This window comes from Bubalus bubalis, chromosome 16 (genome assembly GCF_019923935.1).
Source record: "Bubalus bubalis isolate 160015118507 breed Murrah chromosome 16, NDDB_SH_1, whole genome shotgun sequence".
Lineage (NCBI taxonomy): Eukaryota > Metazoa > Chordata > Mammalia > Artiodactyla > Bovidae > Bubalus > Bubalus bubalis.
In genome coordinates, this window is record NC_059172.1 from 2010013 (window position 1) to 2035372 (window position 25360).

The window sequence follows — 25360 nt, forward strand, 5'->3', positions numbered from 1 at the left end:
TCCCACCAACAGTGCACGAGGGTTCCTTTTTCTCCAAACCACTGCCCCCCGCCCCAATGTTTGTTATCTCTTTTCTTTTTGATGATAACCGTTTTGCTGTGTATGTGGTCTTGATTTGCATTGACCTGCTAATTCATGATATAGAGCACTTTTTCATGTATCTGCTGGCCATTTGTATATCTTCTTCGGAAAAATGTCTATTCAATTCCTCTGCCTATTTTAAGAGGATTATTTGGAACTGTTCTGAGAACTGTTCCCATTTTGACATTTCTTATAAGGCAAGCCTTTTGGCGATGAATTTCTTCAGTTTTTATTTGTTAGTGAAAGTCTGTCTTGTCTCTGAAGAACAAATTTGACGGGTAAAGTAGTTTTGGTTGACAGTTTATTTCTTTCCACACTTTAAATATATTGCCCTATTTTCTTCTGGCTTGCAAGGTCTCTGAGACATCGACTGATAGCCGCCTTAAGGGATTTTCAACAGTATTATTCTAATGTATCTAAGTGAGGTCCTCTTTAAGTTGTTTGGTGACCTATTAGCTTCTCAAACTTGTATATCCGAATTTCTTCCAAGAATTCGGAAGTTCTCAGCCATTATTTCTTTAAATAAGCTTTCTTCCCTCTTTCCCTCTCTTCTACTTCTGGAAATTAATAAATTCACAAATTGGTTCTTTTGAGGTATCCTATAGATAAGGGGTTTCATGAAATTAATTTAGGTGTATTCAAGGCATATGGGCTTCCCTGGTGGCTCAGCTGATTAAGAGTCCACCTGCAATGCAGGAGACCTGGGTTCAATCCCTGGGTTGGGAAGATCCCCTGGAGAAGGCAATGGCTACTCACTTCAGTAGTCTGGCCTGGAGAATTCCTTGGACTGTATAGTCCATGGGGTGGCAGAGTCAGACATGAGTGAATGACTTTCACTTCACTTTCATAGGTCACACGGGCTTTCCTCACTGTTTTTTATTCTTTTTCTTTTTGCTCTTCTAATTAGATAATTTCACTTGGTCTAACTCTGAGCTCTGATTCTTTCTTCTGTTTGGTTTAGATTGTTGTTGAAGCGCTCTGTTGAATTCTTCCATGTACTCCTACTATTCTTCACTTCCTAAATTTTTCTTTGGTTCTTTTTTAAGTTTTCCATCTCTGAACATCTCATTTTGTTCTTGTATTGTTGTCCTGATACTGTTAAATTCTTTTTCTGTGTTCTCTTACAGCTCTCTGTGCATCTTTTGAAAAATTATTTTGAATTCTTTGTTAGGAAATTCCTGGGTATCATTGCTTTGAAGCCAATTGCTGGGGTTTACTGTATTCTTTTGGTGGTTTCATATTTCCCTGATTTTTTCAGTTCAGTTGTTCAGTTGTGTCCAACTCTTTGTGACCCCATGGACTGCAGCACACCAGGCCTCCCTGTCCATCACCAACTCCTGGAGCTTGCTCAAACTCGTGTCCATCGAGTCGGTGATGCAATCCAATCATCTCATGCTCTGCCGTCCCCTTCTCCTCCCGCCTCCAATCTTTCCCAGCATCAGGGTCTTTTCCAAGGAGTCAATTCTTCATATTGGGTTCTTTATGAGCCCTATATCCTTGCATAGGTGCCTGAACTTTTGAAGAAACAACCTTCCATACTTTATGGACTGACTTTGGTAAGGGAAAATTTTCTCATGGGTAGGAGCTTCCCTGGTAGCTCAGATAGTAAAGAATCTGCCTGCAATGCAGGAGACTCGAGTTCCATCCCCTGGAGAAGGGAATGGCTACCCAGTCCAGTATTCTTGCCTTGAAAATCTCATGCACAGAAGAGATTTGGCTGTGGTCCACGAAGTCACAAAGAGTCAGACATGACTGAGTGACTTTCTGGGGCTCTCTAGCATGTGCTGGGGCCCCAGGTCTAGCGGTGCAGGGCATTCAGTGCAGGGGCTTGTGGTGGCACTGGTCTTCAGGGCTAGGGGGTGACGGCTTTTCCACTCAGGCTACTGGGATCCACACTGACAACTGTGTGATCCTTGGTGAGCATTTCAGGGGGGTCAACAGTGGCTTCAAGGCTTTTGGGGTCCTCAGTGATGCCTCCAAGTCCAGTGGCTACAGGCCAGGGCAGGCGTGGTAGTGGCTGCCATCGGTGGTGTGTTCAGACACAGCTGTGGGGGCCAGCAGCAGACTCTCAGGCAGTGGCTGGGCCGTTTGCAAACAGACACATGATGGTGGGGGCCCTGGCAGGCAGCAGGGCCAGAACCAACTGCAGGCGCACTGGCAGCCTTGGGGGGCCTAGCTGGCACTCAATACAGTGTCTACTGGGTCTTGCCATGAGGGCACAGCAATTGGAGATGGGGGCATGCAGGCAGGCAGCTGGGGGGCTCAGCTGCAGGTCAGTGCAGGGGTGCAGGCCCGATCCAGGCCCACAGACAGCTGTGGGGACCCTAGCTATCAATGGGCTCTCTCATGACTGCACAGTCTGTCTCTCACTGTGTGAATGGCAGTGGAGGCCAGTGACAGTTACCTGTTGAGTGGCACGCAAGTACACAGCTGGAGGGGCCAGCCCCCAACATGTGCTGGGTGGTGGATGTCAGCTTGTATTCATGCAGCTGCAGAGCTGACTGTGGGTTCGGTGACCTGGTTCTGGTAGGAGCCGGTTGGAGAGGGTGGGAGGAGTGTCTCGGGTGGCTGACACAGAGCATGTGAATACTGGTGGGGCAAAATTTGATGATGTCTGCAGGTGGTCCAATGTTGACTGTTGATTTCTGCAGGGGCAAAAACTGCTGGGTTTTCCTGAAGAGCAGGTCAGGGTGAATTGTGCATCATCCCCATTACATGGCTGCTACTGGTGGCCCCTGCACTTCTTTCTCATTTCTAACCACCTCTATTTATCTCAGTTTTGCCAGTCTGGGTGGGGTGAAACTGGAGTGGGACCTTGGTGTGGTGCTCTAGAAGGCTGGGGAAGCTGCCCCTTGGTCCTGTACTTCCTCTCTTGGTGAGAGCTCTTTCTAGCTGGGGAGTTCCCTCTTGGCACTGGGCAATGCTGGCTTGGTGAATGGGATGATGCAGGCGAAATGGGACTGTCTTTCTTCTCTTTGGGGGCAGCTAGTCTCAATTTTTTTTTTTTTTTAAATTCTCCTGTGTTGCGTGACTCCAGGGCTCTCTCATAGCTTTTTTGTGTGTGTGGGTAGTAGGCAAAATTGACCTAATTATTGATCTAATTATTGATCTTTGTGAGGGACAGAGGCTGGGGTCTCCTATACGGACATTTTTGGTGGCGTTACTCTTAAAAATACAGTTTGATCAGAAGTAACCCCTGCTGAATTGCAAGTGCAGTTGTGTGTCATATTTTCCAGTTATAGGGGGAAAAGCTTTCCGATTCTGCACTAGGTAAAGGAAGTTTCTCCTCTTATCTATTCCTTTATCCTCCTGTGTCAGTTTTAATAATTTCACTAGGTACACTTAAATGAGTATGCTTGTTTGCTGATGGGATTGTTGTTGGCTTTACAACAGCATGATTTTTGTTTTTTGGCCGTTCTGTGCAGCATGTGGGATCTTAGTTTCCCAACCAGGGATGGAACACATGCCCCCCAGTCCAACCCGTGCCTCCTGCAGTGGAAGCATGGAGTCTTAACCAGACCACCAGAGAAGCCCTTGAGTATTTTTTAAAGAAAGCAAATCGATTTAATCATCTTTTTCTTGGTTTCACAATGTATAGAAGAATCGCCTGACCTGTTGCCTGTCTCTGTTTCAATAAAGACATGTTCATAGCCCACATAATCTAAACATCTTTGCCCTAAAGCAGGGTGTATTCTTTTGGCCAAATATTTCGCTTCTCAATTGTCATTTTACTGAGCTGGTAGAACTGGGTAAGTCGCAGTCCCAAGTCTGGCCATAGCTGCTAGCTTGGTTTTTGCTGTTTATTGACCACACTCATGGAAGTGGATTGGGCACACACAGAAGCCTCAGGGTTCTCAAGAGCAGCGGGAAGCAGCAAGATTCAGCACTCAGTCACTTTGCAAGCTTCTTCATGTGTTTCATGGAAGGGTGGAAAGTAATTTTAAATAGATTATTTTTGTTAGGTTTGAAAATTTAGAGCAATAACTGAGTTGGAAGTAGTTTTGTTCAAGACATTTTTCATTATTAATTGAATAAGGGAGTTCTTGACTTGATCTCATAATGTAAATAATCCTTCAATAAAATCAATACAACAAAAAAATGCTAATATTTTAGTATTTTTAAAATATCATAATATAACAGAACACTGAGAACTAGTATGGCAATCACTAAGTAGATGTATTTTGGTTAATTCTACTTTCCTGACCCAAACAGGAGATGACAGATGACCTTGATCACTACACCAATACTTATCAAGTCTACTCCAAGGACCCTAAGAAATGTCAGGAATTCCTTGGCTCACCAGAAGTCATCAACTGGAAGCAACATCTGCAGATTCAAAGTAAGGGGCCAGGATGTGGGCAGGCTGCTGGACTCTCCTGTGTCGGATATGTAGGGTCCGTTTACCTCTGGAGTGACACCCCTGTATCCTCTATAGCAGGCTTCTTGGGTGGTTCAGAAGGTAAAGAATCTGCCTGCAATGCAGGAGACCTGGGTTTGATCACTGCATCAGGAAGATCCCCTGGAGAACGGAATGGCAACCCACTCCAGTGTTCTTCCTGGACAATTCCAGGGACAGAGGAGTCTGGTGGGCTACAGTCCATGGGGTCACAAGAGTCTGACATGACTGAGTGACTAACACTCACACACTCCCTCTCACACACTCACACACACACACGTTTATACATCTTTATTGCAATCCCAGACACTCCAGACTGGCGGGTGGCAAGTTAATAAGCAGGAGAACTTACCTCCAGGCTTGTCCTGGGAGACTGAAGGACGAGGGAATCCCCTCATCTGCCTGCCAAAATCTTAAAAACGCATATAGTGGCCTTATCTGGGTTTAGTCACGTGCCCAATCCAGATATGTGAACACCACATTTCTATCTCAAGGCTGTGTCCTTGGAGCAGTTTCTGGAAGGCAAGTGGAACACCCATTCCAAGGACAGGGGAGGGAGGGGGAAGCCTCCAGTTGCCTCCGGAGTCAAGGGTGACATGTCTTCTTAATGACCTCCTCCAATAATAGTGAATTAGAACTTAAAGACTGTTGTGTATGGGGTTTACACAGGAAATCATGAGCAATAGAATTTCTTAATAGTTAAAAATTCACAGCTACCTGATTCAACTCATTGGAATTAAGACCTGATGCTGGGAAAGACTAAAGGCAAAGGGAGAAGACAGTGGCAGAGGATGAGATGGTTAGAAAGCACCACCAACTCAATGGACATGGATTTGATCAAACTCTGGGAGATAGTGGAGGACAGAGGAGCCTGGCGTGCTGCAGTCCATGGGTCATAAAGAGTCAGACACGATTTAGCGACTGAACAAAAACAAAAATTCATGGTTTATTCCAGGATCAATGATATGGGAGCAGAGCTTCCATTCTGCCTCACCTCCATGGTGTCAATATATCATACTTACAGAGGAGGAATTTAGTGACTACAAATATGTTTGGGAATTCCCTGGCATTCAGAGGTTAGGACTCTGTGCTCTCACTGCCAGGGACCCAGGTTCGATCCCTGGTGAGGGAATTAAGATCCCACAAGCCTTACAGTGTAGCCAAAAAAAAAAAAAAAAAAAAATGTGTTCTCTGGAGTCAGATTAGCTGAAGCTGTGACCTTGTTAGGCCTGTTAGTAGTTGTGTGGTCTAAGACAAGGAGCAACAGCTCTGTGGATCAGTCTTCTGATGGCTGAAAATAGCAATTATAGTGGTCCCCCAAACATAGGGCTATTTAAAGATGAAGTGAGATCTCGAGTAAGAAATGCTCGGCCCTATGCCTGGTTTTATCAGTCGGGTTTTGAAACCACCCCAAAGTAGTGACTGCAAAACACAATCGCTCATTAGCTCACATGTTGTGGGTCAGCAGTTTGTACGAGACTCAGCGGGGTGATTCTTCCACTGGTCTCTCCTGGGTTCACCCATGCGACTGCAGTCAGATGGGGGTTGTCCATGAACTGGCAGGACTAATTTAGCCACAATCTGGAGGCTGGCTGTTAATGCCGGCTTCATCTGTACTGGCTTTTGGCTGTGCCAGTGAAGTGGCTTGGGTGATATACAGAAGTCACCCAAGGTTCTTAAGAGCAGAGAGAAAGGCAAACTTCACACATTGTCACTTTTCAAGCTTCTTATTCAGTCACCTTTGCTATTGCTCAATTGGCCCAAACAAGTTTCACAACCAATCCCAGAAGCCAGGTCAGCAGAAAACAGTCCAGAAAGTGAAGAAGAAAAAACTGGGACCATTATAGCAACAACCTACAGCATAGAATTGTAATAAATTCAATAAATGTTGGTTATTATCTTCACCTCATCTCCTTTGATGAGCATAACTGTACTCTGATGTGTTCAGGAATTGTAGTGTTATCCCAGTTTTAATTTTTTTAATTGGAGTTTAGTTGCTTTATACTGCTGTGTCAGTTTCTGGGCCATATGTATGCACACGTATCACCCCCTTTTTTTGGATTTCCTTTCTGTTTAGATCACCACAGAGCACTGAGTACTTTCCTGTGCTCTATGGTAGGCTCTCGTTAGTCATCTATTTTATACATAGTACTGCATATATGGCAACCCCAATCTCCCAGTTAATCCCATCCTCCACTTTGACCCTTTGGAGTTTGCTTGTTTGTTCTCTATGTCTATGTCCCTATTTCAACTTTGCAAATGAACTTCTTTTAAATGTGAGAGTGACTTACTATTATCCCATAGAGGTCTTTTCATGATGGAAACCCACAAACTTTAATCATTCGAAACCCACAAACCTGGCAGTCATCGGACAGCTTTTTCCTGACGTTTAAATGAACAATGATATCTCATATGATTCTTCATTTCCTCCATCTAGGTTCACAGTCCAGCTTGGATGACGTGATAACAAATCTTGCAGCTATTAAATCGGGCAAGGTCAAGCAAGCACAGTGCTTTCTCTATATGGCCTCTGAGCCTACAAAGAAATTGGCTACTTCTCTGCTGGAGGCAAAAAATGTATCAGTCAATAGTGGTAAACACAAACCCAGGTAAGTCTGACAGAGTCTGCTCTGGGGAATCCCTGGCGGTCCAGCCGTTAGGACTCCACACTTTCACTGCCTGCCGAGGTTTAGTCCCTCTCGTCTGAGACGTAGTTAAGATCACACCCACAAGCCACATGGCAGGATAAAACAAAACCAAACCAAAAACGTCATATCTGTTACCACTGAAGTAGCCAGTGCATTAGTCTCTTAAGACAGTCACAAGAAGACACAACAGACTGGGATGGATTCAAACAGCAGAAAGTTATCCTTCTAGTTGTGAAGGCCAGGATCCCAAGGCCAGGAGTTGGCAAACCTATGTTCCCTTCAAAACCCCTAAGAGAGAATCCATCCTTGCTTCTTCTTCTGGTGGCTCTGGGCATTCCTTGATTCGTGACTTTGATACTGACCAGGGTGCTTGGCCTTCTCCAAGCAACAGACATTGATTAGAAGCCTGACAAGAAATTCAGGCAGAGCCTCTCTGATGCCCTGCTGCAGCAGGTGGGGGTGAAAACAAGCAACGCTTTCCCTCGCTTGCTTGCTGAGGCTGGGGAGCTGGTTCCTTATATGGGGTGAGGGGAGCAGTGTGGCCAGGGTCAGATGAGCAGCTCGAGCTCAAACGACTCGACTCCTCAATGGTTTTCAGGGAAGGGGTTCTAAGGCAGTGTGAGCAGGAGGGCTGCAGAGTGCACGATTGCCTTGTGTGGGGTTCTCTGGTTGCCATCAGGTGAAGTTACAAGCAAAATCAACCTTCTGGTTTTGACCAGTCTGGGGTCTATGTTCTTGCGGTCAGAAGTGCTCATCTGGAGGGGGTCTGCTTCCTGTAAAGACGGCTTGGGAATGTGCATCAGGCCTTTATCTATATGTCACTTCCCTGATTCAGCTACGTGGCCAGACTGTAGTCTAAACTGTTAACAGTTGCTAAGTCAACAGCTGTTCTGTTTCTGTGGCTGCACAGATCCTAATCATTAACTCTTTAAAAATTGTTTTTATTTTTAAAATTATGACAGTATGATGACACGTTTACAGGGGACTTGGAAAGTACAGAACAAAGTTACCTATTGTTCCACTATATATTACAAGTAATTTTTTTAAGTAGATAAACTAAGACTTTTAGTTGGAGTTTCAACATCAAACTATTAAAAATTACTAAATGAATAGACACAAAATTAGAAGGATATAGTAGGCCAGAAAATCACTATAAACCAATTCAACATAATTAAGATTTATACAATTTTCACACAGCAACAGGGTACAAATTCCATTCAAGTTCCCATAGACTATAAACGAGGAGACAGTGGGACATATCCAGGGATATATAACAAGGTGAGAAAGTTTCATGGTCTAAAGGTATTGGAATCATACAGAGTCTGTTCTCTTCTCACTGTGGAATCATGTTCAAAATCAATATCGAAAGAAGTTTGAAAATAACCCACATGTTTTCAAAGGCAATGGGACATTTACTGAGAGAGATCTTTGACTTAGCCATTGAAAGCCTCAAGAAGGTTAAAAGACTGAAAAAACACAGAGGGTGATTGCAGAGAAGAAAGCATTTAAACAAGAAATTAATATTTAATATCAAGGATAATTTTAAAAACCCATGTATTTAGAAATTAAATGTCCACTTTTATATGATGAGTGTATCTAAGAAACCATGACAAGGAAAATTAGAAAATATTAGTAAAAGAATAAAAAGGGAATTTATCAGAGTTCATTGTGTGCAGCTGAAGCTACTCAGTGCAACTAAATGCAATGTAGAATCTAGAATAAAGTATGAAAATACATAATAGACACTAGTGCAAAATTTTGTAAAATTTGAATAAAATCTATACTTTAATAATACTGTATTATATGTTAATCTCCTGTTGTTTTTTTACAACATAATACCTATTTATATTTTCAGAATTGAATTAGAAGTTTCAAGCCTCATTCAAATTTTTTTAATGTCACAAAATAAAAAGCTTTCTAGATTTTTAGCAATAATACTAGATGCTGGAATATATGAAACTATATCAAAATTTTGAGTGAATATAAATTAGAAATCTAACATTCTATTCATACCTAGTCAAACAAATGGAACCAAAAATTTGAAATATTATCTCAGTAAAGTTTCATGTTTTCTAAAATATATATATCATGCATAATGGAGGCCTGGCATGCTGCAGAGTCGGACGCAACTGAACTGAACTGAATATACATAGATGTATATGTACTATAGGAAAGCCTTTCTACTGCACTTGGTAAAGGCTAGAGAAAGAACAACAACAAAAAAGAGATGCAAAAATTGGAAACCATAAGTTGAATGAAATGGGATCAGATCAGATCAGATCAGTCGCTCAGTCGTGTCCGACTCTTTGCGACCCCATGAATCGCAGCACGCCAGGCCTCCCTGTCCATCACCAACTCCCGGAGTTCACTCAGACTCACTTCCATCGAGTTAGTGATGCCATCCAGCCATCTCATCCTCTGTCATCCCCTTCTCCTCCTGCCCCCAATCCCTCCCAGCATCAGAGTCTTTTCCAATGAGTCAACTCTTCGCATGAGGTGGCCAAAGTACTGGAGTTTCAGCTTTAGCATCATTCCTTCCAAAGAAATCCCAGGGCTGATCTCCTTCAGAATGGACTGGTTGGATCTCCTTGCAGTCCAAGGGACTCTCAAGAGTCTTCTCCAACACCACAGTTCCAAAGCATCAATTCTTCCGCGCTCAGCCTTCTTCACAGTCCAACTCTCACATCCATACATGACCACAGGAAAAACCATAGCCTTGATTAGATGGACCTTTGTTGGCAAAGTAATGTCTCTGCTTTTGAATATGCTGTCTAGGTTGGTCATAACTTTCCTTCCAAGGAGTAAGCGTCTTTTAATTTCATGGCTGAAGTCACCATCTGTAATGATTTTAGAGCCCAGAAAAATAGTCTGACACTGTTTCCACTGTTTCCCCATCTATTTCCCATGAAGTGGTGGGACCGGATGCCATGATCTTCGTTTTCTGAATGTTGAGCTATAAGCCAACTTTTCACTCTCCACTTTCCCTTTCATCAAGAGGCTTTCTAGTTCCTCTTCACTTTCTGCCATAAGGGTGGTGTCATCTGCATATCTGAGGTGATTGATATTTCTCCCAGCAATCTTGATTCCAGCTTGTGCTTCTTCCAGCCCCGCGTTTCTCATAATGTACTCTGCATATAAGTTAAATAAGCAGGGTGACAATATACAGCCTTGACATACTCCTTTTCCTATTTGGAACCAGTCTGTTGCTCCATGTCCAGTTCTAACTGTTGCTTCCTGACCTGCATACAAATTTCTCAAGAGGCAGATCAGGTGGTCTGGTATTCCCATCTCTTTCAGAATTTTCCACAGTTTATTGTGACCCACACAGTCAAAGGCTTTGGCATAGTCAATAAAGCAGAAATAGATGTTTTTCTGGAACTCTCTTGCTTTTTCCATGATCCAGCAGATATTGGCAATTTGATCTCTGGTTCCTCTGCCTTTTTTAAAACCAGCTTGAACATCAGGAAATTCACGGTTCACATATTGCTGAAGCCTGGCTTGGAGAATTTTGAGCATTACTTTACTAGTGTGTGAGATGAGTGCAATTGAGTGGTAGTTTGGCATTGCCTTTCTTTGGGATGGAATGAAAACTGACCTTTTCCAGTCCTGTGGCCACTGCTGAGTTTTCCAAATTTGCTGGCATATTGAGTGCAGCACTTTCACAGCATCATCTTTCAGGATTTGGAAAAGCTCAACTGGAATTCCATCACCTCCACTATCTTTGTTCGTAGTGATGCTTTCTAAGGCCCACTTGACTTCACATTCCAGGATGTCTGGCTCTAGGTCAGTGATCACACCATCATGATTATCTGGGTCGTGAAGATCTTTTTTGTACAGTTCTTCTGTGTATTCTTGCCATCTCTTCTTAATATCTTCTGCTTCTCTTAGGTCCATACCATTTCTGTCCTTTATTGAGCCCATCTTTGCATGAAATGTTCCTTTGGTATCTCTGATTTTCTTGAAGAGATCTCTAGTCTTTCCCATTCTGTTGTTTTCCTCTATTTCTTTCCATTGATGGCTGAAGAAGGCTTTCTTATCTCTTCTTGCTATTCTTTGGAACTCTGCATTCAGATGTTTATATCTCTCCTTTTCTCCTTTGCTTTTCACTTCTCTTCTTTTCACAGCTATTTGTAAGGCCTCCCCAGACAGCCATTTTGCTTCTTTGCATTTCTTTTCCATGGAGATGGTCTTGATCCCTGTCTCCAGTACAGTGTCACGAACCTCATTCCATAGTTCATCAGGCACTCTATCTATCAGATCTAGGCCCTTAAATCTATTTCTCACTTCCACTGTATAATCATAAGGGATTTGATTCAGATCATACCTGAATGGTCTAGTGGTTTTCCCTGCTTTCTTCAATTTAAGTCTGAATTTGGCAATAAGGAGTTCATGGTCTGAGCCACAGTCAGCTCCTGGTCTTGTTTTTGCTGACTGTATAGAGCTTCTCCATCTTTGGCTGCAAAGAGTATAATCAATCTGATTTCGGTGTTGACCATCTGGTGATGTCCATGTAGAGAGTCTTCTCTTGTGTTGTTGGAAGAGGGTGTTTGTTATGACCAGTGCATTTTCTTGGCAAAACTCTGTTAGTCTTTGCCCTGCTTCATTCCGTATTCCAAGGCCAAATTTGCCTGTTACTTCAGGTGTTTCTTGACTTCCTACTTTTGCATTTCAGTCCCCTGTAATGAAAAGGACATCTTTTTTGGGTGTTGGTTCTAAAAGGTCTTATAGGTCTTCATAGAACCATTCAACTTCAGCTTCTTCAGCATTACTGGTTGGGGCATAGACTTGGATTACTGTGATATTGAATGGAAATGGGATCACTGACTATGAAATAGAAAAAGTGAAACAAACTGAATAAAAGTGAAACATCATATAGTCCAGCTGTTTCTGAAGATGGCAGCTCATTAAAATCACATCTGGAACTTTGGGCAGATTTGTGTTGTCCAAGAATTTCCAAGATAATTCTGATATGCAGCTGGATTTTAAAAAGTGATTACAAGTTTTTCTATTATGTGGTAGTTTTAGTGATAGAGAAGTCTGTTATTTTCTGTTGACCAATAATGATGCAATGGTATTAAAATGAACAGTAGCTACGTAATCACAGTAGTAAAAGATGTTTATCAGTTTTCACAAGTAATAGCCAGACTAAAAATAAAAGATAATTACGCTTGCAAGCCACAATGGAAGCATGATTAATCTACGAGTATAAAATAATTGCATACAATTTGGGGGGTTAAGTAGAGTGATGTGATAAGTGGAAGTGGATACATGCACAGTTTTCCATCCATCCAGCCAATCTATGTCTTTTTGTTGTTGCATTTAATTCACTTACATTTAATGTGATTATTGATACGTAGGACCCTATTGTCATTTTCTTAATTGTTTAGGTCTCTTCCTTCTCTTACGTTTCCTTCCTAGAGAAGCTCCTTTAACATTTGCTGTGAATCTGTTTTGATGGTGCTGAATTCTCTTAACTTTTGCTTGTCTGGAAAGCTTTTGATTTCTCCATGAAATACGAATGAGAGTCTTGTTGGGTAGCATATTCTTGGTTGTTCAGTTCAGTTCAGTTCAGTTCAGTCACTCAGTCGTGTCTGACTCTTTGCGACCCCATGAATCATAGCACACCAGGCCTCCCTGTCCATCACCAACTCCCGGAGTTCACTCAGACTCATGTCCATCAAGTCAGTGATGCCATCCAGCCATCTCATCCTCTGTCATCCCCTTCTCCTCCTGCCCCCAATCCCTCCCAGCATCAGAGTCTTTTCCAGTGAGTCAGCTCTTCGAATGAGGTGGCCAAAGTACTGGAGTTTCAGCTTCAGCATCATTCCTTCCAAAGAAATCCCAGGGCTGATCTCCTTCAGAATGGACTGGTTGGATCTCCTTGCAGTCCAAGGGACTCTCAAGAGTCTTCTCCAACACCACAGTTCCAAAGCATCAATTCTTTTGCGCTCAGCCTTCTTCACAGTCCAACTCTCACATCCATTCATGACCACAGGAAAAACTATAGCCTTGACTAGATGGACCTTTGTTGGCAAAGTAATGTCTCTGCTTTTGAATATGCTAACTAGGTTGGTTGTAGGTTATTCCTATTCATCAATTTAAATATATCATGCCATTCCCTTCTGGTTTACAGAGTTTCTGTTGAGAAATCAGCTGATAACCTTATGGGAGTTCTCTTGTATGTTATTTGTCATTTTTTCTCATGTTGCTTTTAATATTTTATCTTTGTAATTTTTGTCAGCAGTTTGATTACTATGTGTCTCAGTGTGTTCCTCCTTGGGTTTAGCCTGCCTGGGACTCTGTGCTTCCTGGACTTGGTTGACTATTCCTTTTCCCATATTAGAGGAATTGTCAGCTATTATCTCTTCAGATATTTTCTCGGGTCCTTTATCTCTCTCTCTCTTCTCTTTCTAGGGCCTCTATAATGCAAATGTTGGTGTGTTTAATGCTGTCCCAGAGGACTCAGGCTATTTTAATTTTTTTTCATTCTCTTTTCTGTATTCTATTTTACAGCAGTGACTTCCACCATTCTATCTTCCAGGTCACTTACCTGTTCTCCTGCCTCATTTATTCTGCTATTGATTTCTCCCAGTGTACTCTTCATCTCTGTTAGTTTGTGCTTTAGTTCTTCTGGGTCTCTTGTAAGCACTTCTTGCATCTTCTTCTTCCCTTTCCCAAGAATGTGGATCATCTGCACTATCATTATTTTGAATTATTTTTTCTGCAAGGCTGCCTATCTCCACTTCATTTAGTTATTTTCCTGGGGTTTTATCTTGTTCTTTCATCTGAGAGATAATTCCCCCCCCCTTTTCATTCTGATTGACTTTCTGTGGTTGTGGCTTTGTTCTGGAGGCTGCAGGACTGACTTATCATTTCTTCTACATGCCCTCTGATGGATGAGGCTGATGGGAGGGACTGATGGTGGATAAAACTAGATCTTCTGGCTCTCAGTAAAACTTCAGTCTGCCTATCAGCTGATGGATGGGGCTGTGCGTCCTCCCTGTTAGTTGTTTAACCTGAGGTGAACTGGTCCTGGAGTCTACAGGCTTCTGTTGCTGTTCAACCACTAAGAGGTGTCCAGCTCTTTGCCACCCCATGGACTAGAGCACCCCAGACTCCCCATTCTTCACTGTCTCCCAGAATTTGGTTAATTCATGTCCAAGTGATGCCATCCAACCATCTCATCCTCTGTTGGCCCCTTCTCCTCCTGCCCTCAATCTTTCCCAGCATCAAGGTATTTTCCAATGAGTTGGCTCTTAACATCAAGTGGCCAAAGTATTGGAGCTTCAGCTTCAGGATCACTCCTTCCAATGAATAGTCAGGATTGATGTCCTTTAGAATTGACTGTTTTGATCTCCTTGCTGTCCAAGGGACTATCAAGAGTCATTTCCAGCACCACAGTTCAAAAGCATCAACTCTTCAATAACTCAGCCTTCTTTATGGTCTAATTCTCACATCTGTACATGACTATTGGAAAAACCATAGCTTTGATTATATGCATCACTTTGTTGGCAAAGTGATGTCTTTGCTTTTTAATATGGTGTCTAGGTTGATCAGAGCTTTTCTTCCAAGGAGCAAGCGTCTTTTAATTTCATGGCTGCAATCACCATCTGCAGTGACTTTGAAGCCCAAGAAAACAAAGTCAGTCACTTTTTCCACTTTTCCCGCACCTATTTGCCATGAAGTGATGGGACCAGATGCCATAATCTTAGTTTTTTTAATGTTGAGTTTTAACCCAGCTTTTTCACTCTCCTCTTTCACGTTCATCAAGAGGCTCTTCAGTTCCTCTTTGCTTTCTGCCGTTAAGGTGGTGTCATCTGTATATCTGAAGTTGTTGATATTTCTCCTGTCACTCTTGATTCCAGCTTGTGCTTCATCCAGCCTGGCATTCCACATGATGTACTCTAGATATAAGTTAAATAAGCAGGGAGAAAATATAGTCTTGACATACTCTTTTTCCAACTTTGAACCAGTCTGTTATTCCATGTTTGGTTCTAACTGTTCCTTCTTGATCTGCATACAGGTTTCTCAGGAGGCAGGTAAAGTGGTCTGGTATTCAGACCTCTTTAAAAATTTTCCAAGCCAGCCACGGTAGCATAGCGGGTAGAGTCAGGCAGGCAGGCACGTAGGCAGTCAGGGCCATAGGATAGGAGTTCAAATCCCAGGCAGGGTCTAGGAGCATACGGTTAGGGTTAGGAGGTAGGCACTAGGGTTAGGGGTGGGATAGGGAACTATCCCACATTGAAGGTCAGGAAGGGCAGTAGTGAGGAGATACCCCTTGTCCAAGGAAAGGAGCATTGGCTGCACTTTGCTGGAGCAGCCATGAAGAGATACCCTATGCCCAAGGTAAGAGAAACTCAAGTAAGACAGTAGGTGTTGCAAGAGGGCATCAGAGGGCAGACACACTGAAACCATACTCACAGGAAACTAGTCAATCTAATCACACTAGGACCACAGCCTTGTCTAACTCAATGAAACTAAGCCATGCCCGTGGGGCAACCCAAGATGGGCAGGTCATGGTGGAGAGATCTGACAGAATGTGGTCCACTGGAGAAGGGAATGGCAAACCACTTCAGTATTCTTGCCTTGAGAACCCCATGAACAGTATGAAAAGGCAAAATGATAGGATACTGAAAGAGAAACTCCCCAGGTGAGTAGGTGCCCGATATGCTACTGGAGATCAGCGGAGAAATAACTCCAGAAAGAATGAAGGGATGGAGCCAAAGCAAAAACAATACCCAGCTGTGGATGTGACTGGTGATAGAAGCAAGGTCTGATGCTGTAAAGAGCAATATTGCATAGGAACCTGGAATGTCAGGTCCATGAATCAAGGCAAACTGGAAGTGGTCAAACAAGTGATGGCAAGAGTGAATGTCGGCATTCTAGGAATCAGCGAACTGAAATGGACTGGAATGGGTGAATTTAACTCAGATGACCATTATATCTACTACTGCAGGCAGGAATCCCTCAGAAGAAATGGAGTAGCCATCATGGTCAACAAAAGAGTCCGAAATGCAGTACTTGGATGCAATCTCAAAAACGACAGAATGATCTCTGTTCATTTCCAAGGCAAACCATTCAGTATCACAGTAATCCAAGTCTATGCCCCAACCAGTAACACTGAAAAAGCTGAAGTTGAACGGTTCTATGAAGACCTACAAGACCTTTTAGAACTAACACCCAAAAAAGATATCCTTTTCATTATAGGGGATTGGAATGCAAAAGTAGGAAGTCAAGAAACACCTGAAGTAATAGGCAAATTTGGCCTTGGAATATGGAATGAAGCAGGGCAAAGACTGATAGAGTTCTGCCAAGAAAATGCACTGGTCATAACAAACACCCTCTTGCAACAACACAAGAGAAGACTCTCTACATGGACATCACCAGATGGTCAACACTGAAATCACACTGATTGTATTCTTTGCAGCCAAAGATGGAGAAGCTCTATACAGTCAGCAAAAACAAGACCAGGAGCTGACTGTGGCTCAGACCATGAACTCCTTATTGCCAAATTCAGACTTAAATTGAAGAAAGCAGGGAAAACCACTAGACCATTCAGGTATGACCTGAATCAAATCCCTTATGATTATACAGTGGAAGTGAGAAATAGATTTAAGGGCCTAGATCTGATAGATAGAGTGCCTGATGAACTATGGAATGAGGTTTGTGACATTGTACAGGAAACAGGGATCAAGACCATCTCCATGGAAAAGAAATGTAAAAAAGCAAAATGGCTGTCTGGGGAGGCCTTACAAATAGCTGTGAAAAGAAGAGAAGCGAAAAGCAAAGGAGAAAAGGAGAGATATAAACATCTGAATGCAGAGTTCCAAAGAATAGCAAGAAGAGATAAGAAAGCCTTCTTCAGCCATCAATGGAAAGAAATAGAGGAAAACAACAGAATGGGAAAGACTAGAGATCTCTTCAAGAAAATCAGAGATACCAAAGGAACATTTCATGCAAAGATGAGCTCGATAAAGGACAGAAATGGTATGGACCTAAGAGAAGCAGAAGATATTAAGAAGAGATGGCAAGAATACACAGAAGAACTGTACAAAAAAGATCTTCACGACCCAGATAATCGTGATGGTGTGATCACTGACCTAGAGCCAGACATCCTGGAATGTGAAGTCAAGTGGGCCTTAGAAAGCATCACTATGAACTAAGCTAGTGGAGGTGATGGAATTCCAGTTGAGCTTTTCCAAATCCTGAAAGATGATGCTGTGAAAGTGCTGCACTCAATATGCCAGCAAATTTGGAAAACTCAGCAGTGGCCACAGGACTGGAAAAGGTCAGTTTTCATTCCAATCCCAAAGAAAGGCAATGCTAAAGAATTCTCAAACTACCGCACAATTGCACTCATCTCACACGCTAGTAAAGTAATGCTCAAAATTCTCCAAGCCAGGCTTCAGCAGTATGTGAACCGTGAACTTCCTGATGTTCAAGCTGGTTTTAGAAAAGGCAGAGGAACCAGAGATCAAATTGCCAATATCCGCTGGATCATGGAAAAAGCAAGAGAGTTCCAGAAAAACATCTATTTCTGCTTTATTGACTATTCCAAAGCCTTTGACTGTGTGGATCACATAAACTGTGGAAAATTCTGAAAGAGATGGGAATACCAGACCACCTGATCTGCCTCTTGAGAAATTTGTATGCAGGTCAGGAAGCAACAGTTAGAACTGGACATGGAGCAACAGACTGGTTCCAAATAGGAAAAGGAGTACGTCAAGGCTGTATATTGTCACCCTGCTTATTTAACTTCTATGCAGAGTACATCATGAGAAATACTGGGCTGGAAGAAGCACAAGCTGGAACCAAGATTGCTGGGAGAAATATCAATAACCTCAGATATGCAGATGACACCAGCCTTATGGCAGAAAGTGAAGAGGAACTAAAAAGCCTCTTGATGAAAGTGAAAGAGGAGAGTGAAAAAGTTGGCTTAAAGCTCAACATTCAGAAAACAAAGATCATGGCATCTGGTCCCATCACTTCATGGGAAATAGATGGGGAAACAGTGGAAACAGTGTCAGACTTTATTTTTCTGGGCTCCAAAATCACTGCAGATGGTGACTGCAGCCATGAAATTAAAAGACGCTTACTCCTTGGAAGGAAAGTTATGACCAATCTAGATAGCATATTCAAAAGCAGAGACATAACTTTGCCAACAAAGGTTCGTCTAGTCAAGGCTATGGTTTTTCCTGTGGTCATGTATGGATGTGAGAGTTGGACTGTGAAGAAGGCTGAGCGCGGAAGAATTGATGCTTTTGAACTGTGGTGTTGGAGAAGACTCTTGAGAGTCCCTTGGACTGCAAGGAGATCCAGCCAGTCCATTCTGAAGGAGATCAGCCCTGGGATTTCTTTGGAAGAAATGATGCTAAAGCTGAAACTCCAGAACTTTGGCCACCTCATGCGAAGAGTTGACTCATTGGAAAAGACTCTGATGCTGGGAGGGATTGGGGGCAAGAGGAGAAGGGGACGAGAGAGGATGAGATGGCTGGATGGCATCACTAACTCGATGGACATGAGTCTGAGTGAACTCCGGGAGTTGGTGATGGACAGGGAGGCCTGGCGTGCTGTGATTCATGGGGTCACAAAGAGTCGGACATGACTGAGTGACTGATCTGATCTGATCTGAAGAATTTTCCAGAGTTTGTTGTGATCCACACAGTCAAAGTCTTTAATGTAGTCAATGAATCAGATGTAGATGTTTTTCTGGAATTCTCTTGCTTTTTCTATGATCCATCAGACGTTGACCATTTGATTTCTGGTTCCTCTGCCTTTTCTAAATCCAGATTGTACATCTGGAAGTTCTCAGTTCACGTACTGTTAGAGCCTAGCTTGAAGGATTTTGAGCATTACCTTGCTAGCATGTGAAATGAGTACAATTGTGTGATAGGTTATACATTCTTTGGCATTGCCTTTCTTTGGGATTGGAATGAAAACTGACCTTTTCAGTCCTATGGACAATGCTGAGTTATCCAAATTTGCTGTCATATTGAGTCCAGCACTTTCACAGCATCATATTTTAGGATATTAAATAACTCAGTTGGAATTCCATCACTTCCACTTGCTTTGTTCATAGTAATGCTTCCTAAGGCCCACTTGACTTTGTACTCCAAGATGTCTGGCTCTATATGAGTGATCACACCTTTGTGGTTATATGAGTCAAGAAGACCTTTTTTTGCATAGTTTTGTGTACTCTTGCCAACTTTTGTTAATCTCTTCTGCTTCTGTTAGGTACTTACTGTTTCTGTCCTTTATTGTGCCCATCTTTGCTTGAAATGTTTCCTTTGTAGCTCCAATTTTATTGAAGAGATACCTAGTCTTTCCCATTCTATTATTTTCCTCTATTTCTTTGCATTGATCACTGAGGAAGGTTTTCTTGTCTCTCCTTGCTATTCTTTGGAACTCTGCATTCAGGTGGGTATATTTCTCCTTTTCTCCTTTGCCTTTTGCTTTCTTCTTTTCTCAGCTGTTTGTAAGGCCTCCTCAGATGACCATTTTGGTTTTTGTATTTCTCTTTCTTGGGGATGATTTTGATCACTGCCTCCTGTACAGTCCATAGTTCTTCAGGCACTCTGTCTATCAGGTCTAATCTCTTGAATCTATTTCGCACTTCCACTGTAGAATCATAAGGGATTTGATTTAGATCATACCTGAATGGCCTAAAGACTTCCCTGTAGCTCAAACGGCAAAGAATCTGCCTGCCATGCAGGAAACTAAGGTTCGATTCCTGGGTTGGGAAGTTCCTCTGGAGAAGGGAATGGCAATCCACTCCAGTATTCTTGCCTGGAGAATTCCATGGACAGAGAAGCCTGGTGGGCTACAGTCCATGAGGTCGCAAAGAGTCAGACATGACTGAGCGACTAACATACATACATAAATGGCCTACTGGTCTTCCCCACTTTGTTAAACTTAAGTCTGAATTTTGCAATAAGGAATTCATGATCAGAGCCACAGTCAGCTCCTGGTCTTGTTTTTGCTGACTGTATAGAGCTTCTCCATCTTTGGCTGCAAAGAATATAATCTATCTGATTTCGGTGTTGGCCATCTGGTGATGTCCATGTGTAGAGTCGTTGCTTGTGTTGTGGGAAGAGGGGTGTTTGCTATGACCAGTGTGTTCCCTTGGCCAAACTCTGTTAGCCTTTGCCCTGCTTCATTCTGAGCTCCAAGGCCAAACTTGCCTATTACTCCAGGTAGCTCTTGACTTCCTACTTTTGCATTCCAGTCCCCTATAATAAAAAGGACATCTTTTTTGGGTGTTAGTTCTAGAAGCTCTTGTAGGCCTTCATAGAACCGTTCAACTTCAGCTTCTTCAGCATGGGCAACCTGTTTTTGGTGGGTTTCAGTGTCCTCCTGTCAATGGTGTTCAAAAGCTAGTTGCAGTTTTGGTGCTCTTGCAGTAGGAGATGAGTGCTTGTCCTTCTATTCCTCCATCGTGATTTGATCTCTCCATTAACTCTTTAAAAAAAAAAAAAGATTTTATTAATTATTTATTTTTGGCTGTGCTGGGTCACTGTTGCTGTGCATGTTTTCTCTCAGTGTGGTGACTGGGGGCTACTCCGTCGTCATAGTACACAGGCTTCTTATTGCAGTGGCTTCTCTTGGTGCAGAGTGTGGCTCCAGGGTGTGTGGACTCAGTAGTTGCCCATGAGCTCTAGAGTGTGGGTTCCATATTTGTGGCACAAAGCCTTAACTGTTCCATGTACATGGGCTCTTCCAGGCCAGGGACCAAAACCCGTATCTCCTGCATCGGCTGGTGGATTCTTTACCACTGAGCCACCAGGGGAGCCCCTTTGACCATGAACCCTTGAGATAGTCCTTTGAGATTCTTGGGAAGCCTGGGAGGTTAAAGTAAAAGGCTTTGACTTCAAAGGACAGGGACACAAGGGCTTGTTTGCCGTTTTGATGTTATGGGCTATTCTTTCCTTTAATTTCCAACAGCCACCAAAAGATGTTGACACTCTCAACCCTGGATCCTGCCCATGCTGTCTTGGTGAATAAACTCTGGTATTTCGGTGGCAATGAAAGGAGCCAGAGGTTCATCGAGCGCTGTATCCAGACCTTCCCCAGTACATGCCTTCTGGGGCCCGAGGGGACCCCTGTGTCCTGGATGCTGATGGACCAGACAGGAGAGCTGCGGATGGCAGGCACCCTGCCTGAGTACCGGGCCCAGGGGCTCATCTCCTACATCTCCTGTGTCCAGGTCCAGACTCTGGACAGACTTGGCTTCCCCTTGTATTCCCACGTAGACAAGGCCAATCACATCATGCAAAAAGTGTGCTCCAACATGCAGAGTATCTTCGTGCCCCACGGCTGGAACCAGTGGAACTTTGTGCCTCTGTAAAGCTGCCCTGAACACAAGAGAGCATTGAACGAATGCAGAATGTGGCTAGAGGAGCCAACAGAGAGAGAATACAGTGTAATGAAGGGCAATGAAATGGCTTGACCTCTGAGCAAGCAGTGATGGGTGGTGAACAGGACAGATTCAGTCTCTGTGCTCAAATACGTCCCAGAATTTCCTTGTTTCCTCAGTAGGAAACAGACCAGGTACCCAGCTGTCGGTTCCTGGATGCTTTCACCGTCCTTGTCATGATTTATGCTTAGTTGCATGCTTTTCTACATTGGTCTTCCTGGAACTCCTAGATCAGTAACTCTTTCCAGTTTGCCAGAAGTGTTGTAATATTTTGTGGGCTTTATGATGATTTTTTCCCCTCTGACTTTCTATGACTTTTTAATTGGCTGGAGAGTGACCTGTCCATTAAATAGATCTTTGAAGATACTCCTATCTCAGGTCATTTCTTAAGCCTTATATTATAATCACATGAAATATATTATACAAATACACTATACATTTCTCTATCTATCTATAAAGGTGTTGTTATTGTTTAGTCACTAAGTCATATCTGACTCTTTTGTGGCCCCATAGACTGTAGCCCCCCAGGTAGCTCTGTTCATGGGATTTCCCAGCAAGGATACTGGTTTGGGTTACCATTTCCTTCTCCAGGGGATCTTCCCAACCCAGGGATCAAACCTGAGTCTCCTGCTTCGAAAGCGGATTCTTTACCACTGAGCCACTAGAGAAGCCATTTACACACACACACACACACACACACACACACACATAACACAGCATAGAAAATTAAAAGAGAAAGATTGACTGGTATCAGTATCCTTTCTTGCAACATCTACTGAAACTGTGCAAACCCCTGTGCCCTTGTCTTTTGAAGTAAAATGCTGACTTGAGAGTTAATGATTGGAAAATGTGAAGTGGAAACAAAGAATAACTGTTGGGTTAGGGAACAGGTAACAATTTAGAATAAAATTCTGCCATATAACAGAATCACTGAACTCACAGTTCCCTGAAAGGTATAGATAAAGGTATAGATAAAGGCCTGACACACATTCCTAAGGGGTTTTTACAAGAAGAAGACCCCCTCCAAATGAAAACCGCTGACCACAAGAACAAAGATCCTAGACTGGTTGAAACGAGAAGGTTGATGATGCTTGAAACTTCACTTTGATGCCAATTGATCCAAGAACTGTCCACGCTGACCACACCCTGCTCCCTGAACACTATAAACCCTCTCACTACCCTGTCCAGCATGGGCCACATGGTCTCCAAGGCAGTAGCCCACTCTGGCCTCCTTCGTCTGGTCAAGCAACTAAAGCTACTCATTTCTGCTTCACTCAGAACTCTGCACATTGCTGTTTGGCACCAGGGAACAGAGGCTGAGTTTCAGCAACACTGTCCCAGGAAAAGATACTAACGTTGTTTCTGTCAAGACTTTCCTACTGGTCATGTGATTAAGAGTCCGCCTTCCAATGCAGGGGCCATAGGTTTGATGCCTGGCTAGGGAACTATGATCCCATATGCTAAGAGGCAGCTAAGCCTTCATGCTACAGCTAGAGAAAGACTGCATGCCCCCAACGAAGAGTCCAGACATCAGGAAGAGCCCACACATTACAAAGGAGACCCAACTCAGCCAAGAAAAAAATTGTTCCTGTCAACTGAAATATCAATAAAAATGCACAAGGTGCAAGCTGTGGGTTTCAGATTCACTGTGGGGTTTTCTGAGGACTCACCTGTGAGACAGCCCCTCAGATAACTGAGGAATTCCCCCAGAGAGGTAAGGGGGTTGGGGTGGGGGAAATATACAGATGAACTTATTTACCAGACAGAAACAGACTCACAGGCTTCGAGAAAGAATTGATGGTTACTGTGGGGAGGGGAGGGGAGATGGATAGGGGATTTGGGGTTGACAGGTACACACTGCTGTATTTAAAATGGATGACCAACAAGGCTCTGCTAAGTCGCTTCAGTCGTATCCGACTCTGTGTGACCCCATAGACGGCAGCCCACCAGGCTCCCCATCCCTGGGATTCTCCAGTCAAGAACACTGGAGTGGGTTGCCATTTCCTTCTCCAATGCATGAAAGTGAAAAGTGAAAGTGAGGTCGCTCAGTCGTGTCTGAGTCCTAGCGACCCCATGGACTGCAGCCTACCAGGCCCCTCCATCCATGGGATTTTCCAGGCAAGAGTACTGGAGTGAGTTGCCATTGCCTTCTCCGAACAAGGCCCTACTGTACAACAGAGGGAACTCTGCTTAACGTTAGGTAACACTTTAACTGGGAAAAGAATTTGATAAGGAATAGATACATGTGTATGTCTAATTGAATCATTTTGTTGTACAACTGAAACTAACATAATCCAGTTCAGTTCAGTTCAGTCGCTCAGTCATGTCTGACTCTTTGCAACCCTATGGACTGCAGCACGCCAGGCCTCCCTGTCCGTCACCAACTCCCAGAGCTTACCCAAACTCATGTCCATTGAGTCGGTGATGCATCCAACCATCTCATCCTCTGTCGTCCGCTTCTCCTCTCACCTTCAATCTTTCCCAGCATCAGGGTCTTTTCAAATGAGTCAGTTCTTTGCATCAGGTGCCCAAAGTATTGGAGTTTCAGCTTCAGCATCAGTACCTCCAGTGAATATTCAGGACTGACCTCCTTTAGGATGGACTGGCTGGATCTCCTTGCAGTCCAATCAATTATACTTAAAAAAAAAAAAGTTTTAAAAAATGAAAAGGTAAAGGGGGAGACCAGTGTGTATGTGATTTTAGAGCAGGGGCGCTTGCAACCAAGCATGCTTCTTGGTAGATCACTGTTAGGCATGATGAACAGATACCTCGGTGAATGATTTTAGTGATTTTAGGAGTATGGAAAGACACAGGAATTGGAGTTCATAAACATTTCCCTGAAAATGTCTAACTCTCTGAAGACCTGTTCTGCCAACTTTCCCAGAGCATGAGTGACTCATTCTTGATCTCCACCCTGAAATCTTTTCAAGGGGTGTGTTGAAGGTCAGCAACTACAGTGGCTAATGACCATCCTTTAGAAGCAGATAGCAAGTGACAGGTTTTTATTACATTTCTGAAAGCTGAGCTTTCTTAATCTCCCTCCTCCTGTCCACATATAATAAAGAGATTCTCTGTTTGGTTGTGGAAGCTTAATCTATGTGGTCCATGAAAGCAGTATAGGAGAGAGGAGTTTGTTTACCAGGGACAGAAGTCGGGGAGGCTCTGTGTAGGGAGGAGACTGGGCTCTTACTTGCCAGCAGCACATTATTTCAAGTTATTTGAATCCTCCGTAACATGACTAAGGGTCTTGTGGGAGTCTCATTGGTGAGGCCACCAGACAATTCATCTCTGAGTCTCTCTGGGAAGACTGCCCCAACACTGCCAGAGGAAGAGTGCCTACTTGAAGGGAAATAGAAGGAAAGAGAATGATATCAGCTTAAGACTTGGGACCACCACGGTCCTTAACACCACACCACAGCTTTCTTAACACATCAGAATAAAAGCTCTGCTTTTTATACTTGCTGCTGCTGCTGCTAAGTCGCTTCAGTCATGTCCAACTCTGTGCTACCCCATAGACAGCAGCCCACCAGGCTCTGCCATCCCTGGGATTCTCCAGGCGAGAACACTGGAGTGGGTTGCCATTTCCTTCTCCATTGTGTGAAAGTGAAAAGTGAAAGTGAAGTCGCTCAGTCGCGTCCGGCTCTTAGCGACCCCATGGACTGCAGCCTACCAGGCTCCTCCATCCATGGGATTTTTTAGGCAAGAATACTGGAGTGGCTTGCCATTGCCTTCTCTGTTTTATACTTGAGCACCAGCTAAAGCATCGCCCCCAGAAAGGCCCTGAAGTCAGCAAGGGAAGAGGGGCTTGGGAACCCTGCAGTA

The 25360-nt window shown here is 43.4% G+C and overlaps 1 protein-coding gene across 4 annotated transcripts in view; it reads left to right on the forward strand.

The window, feature by feature from the left end:
* LOC102402141 (glycine N-acyltransferase) overlaps positions 1-25360 on the forward strand; it is a 63541-nt gene that overhangs the window by 18027 nt on the left and 20154 nt on the right. For 2 of the 4 annotated variants that reach the window (XM_006056632.4, XM_006056631.4), the window contains 3 exons: positions 4294-4420; positions 6915-7086; positions 21067-22017. In XM_006056632.4, coding sequence (XP_006056694.3) covers positions 4294-4420; positions 6915-7086; positions 21067-21469 — 702 coding nt within the window. In that variant the 3' untranslated portion in view covers positions 21470-22017. Of the gene's footprint in view, positions 1-4293; positions 4421-6914; positions 7087-21066; positions 22018-25360 lie in introns of those variants that run through there. The other 2 variants (XM_025266002.3, XM_044929079.2) reach the window with 1 other exon arrangement.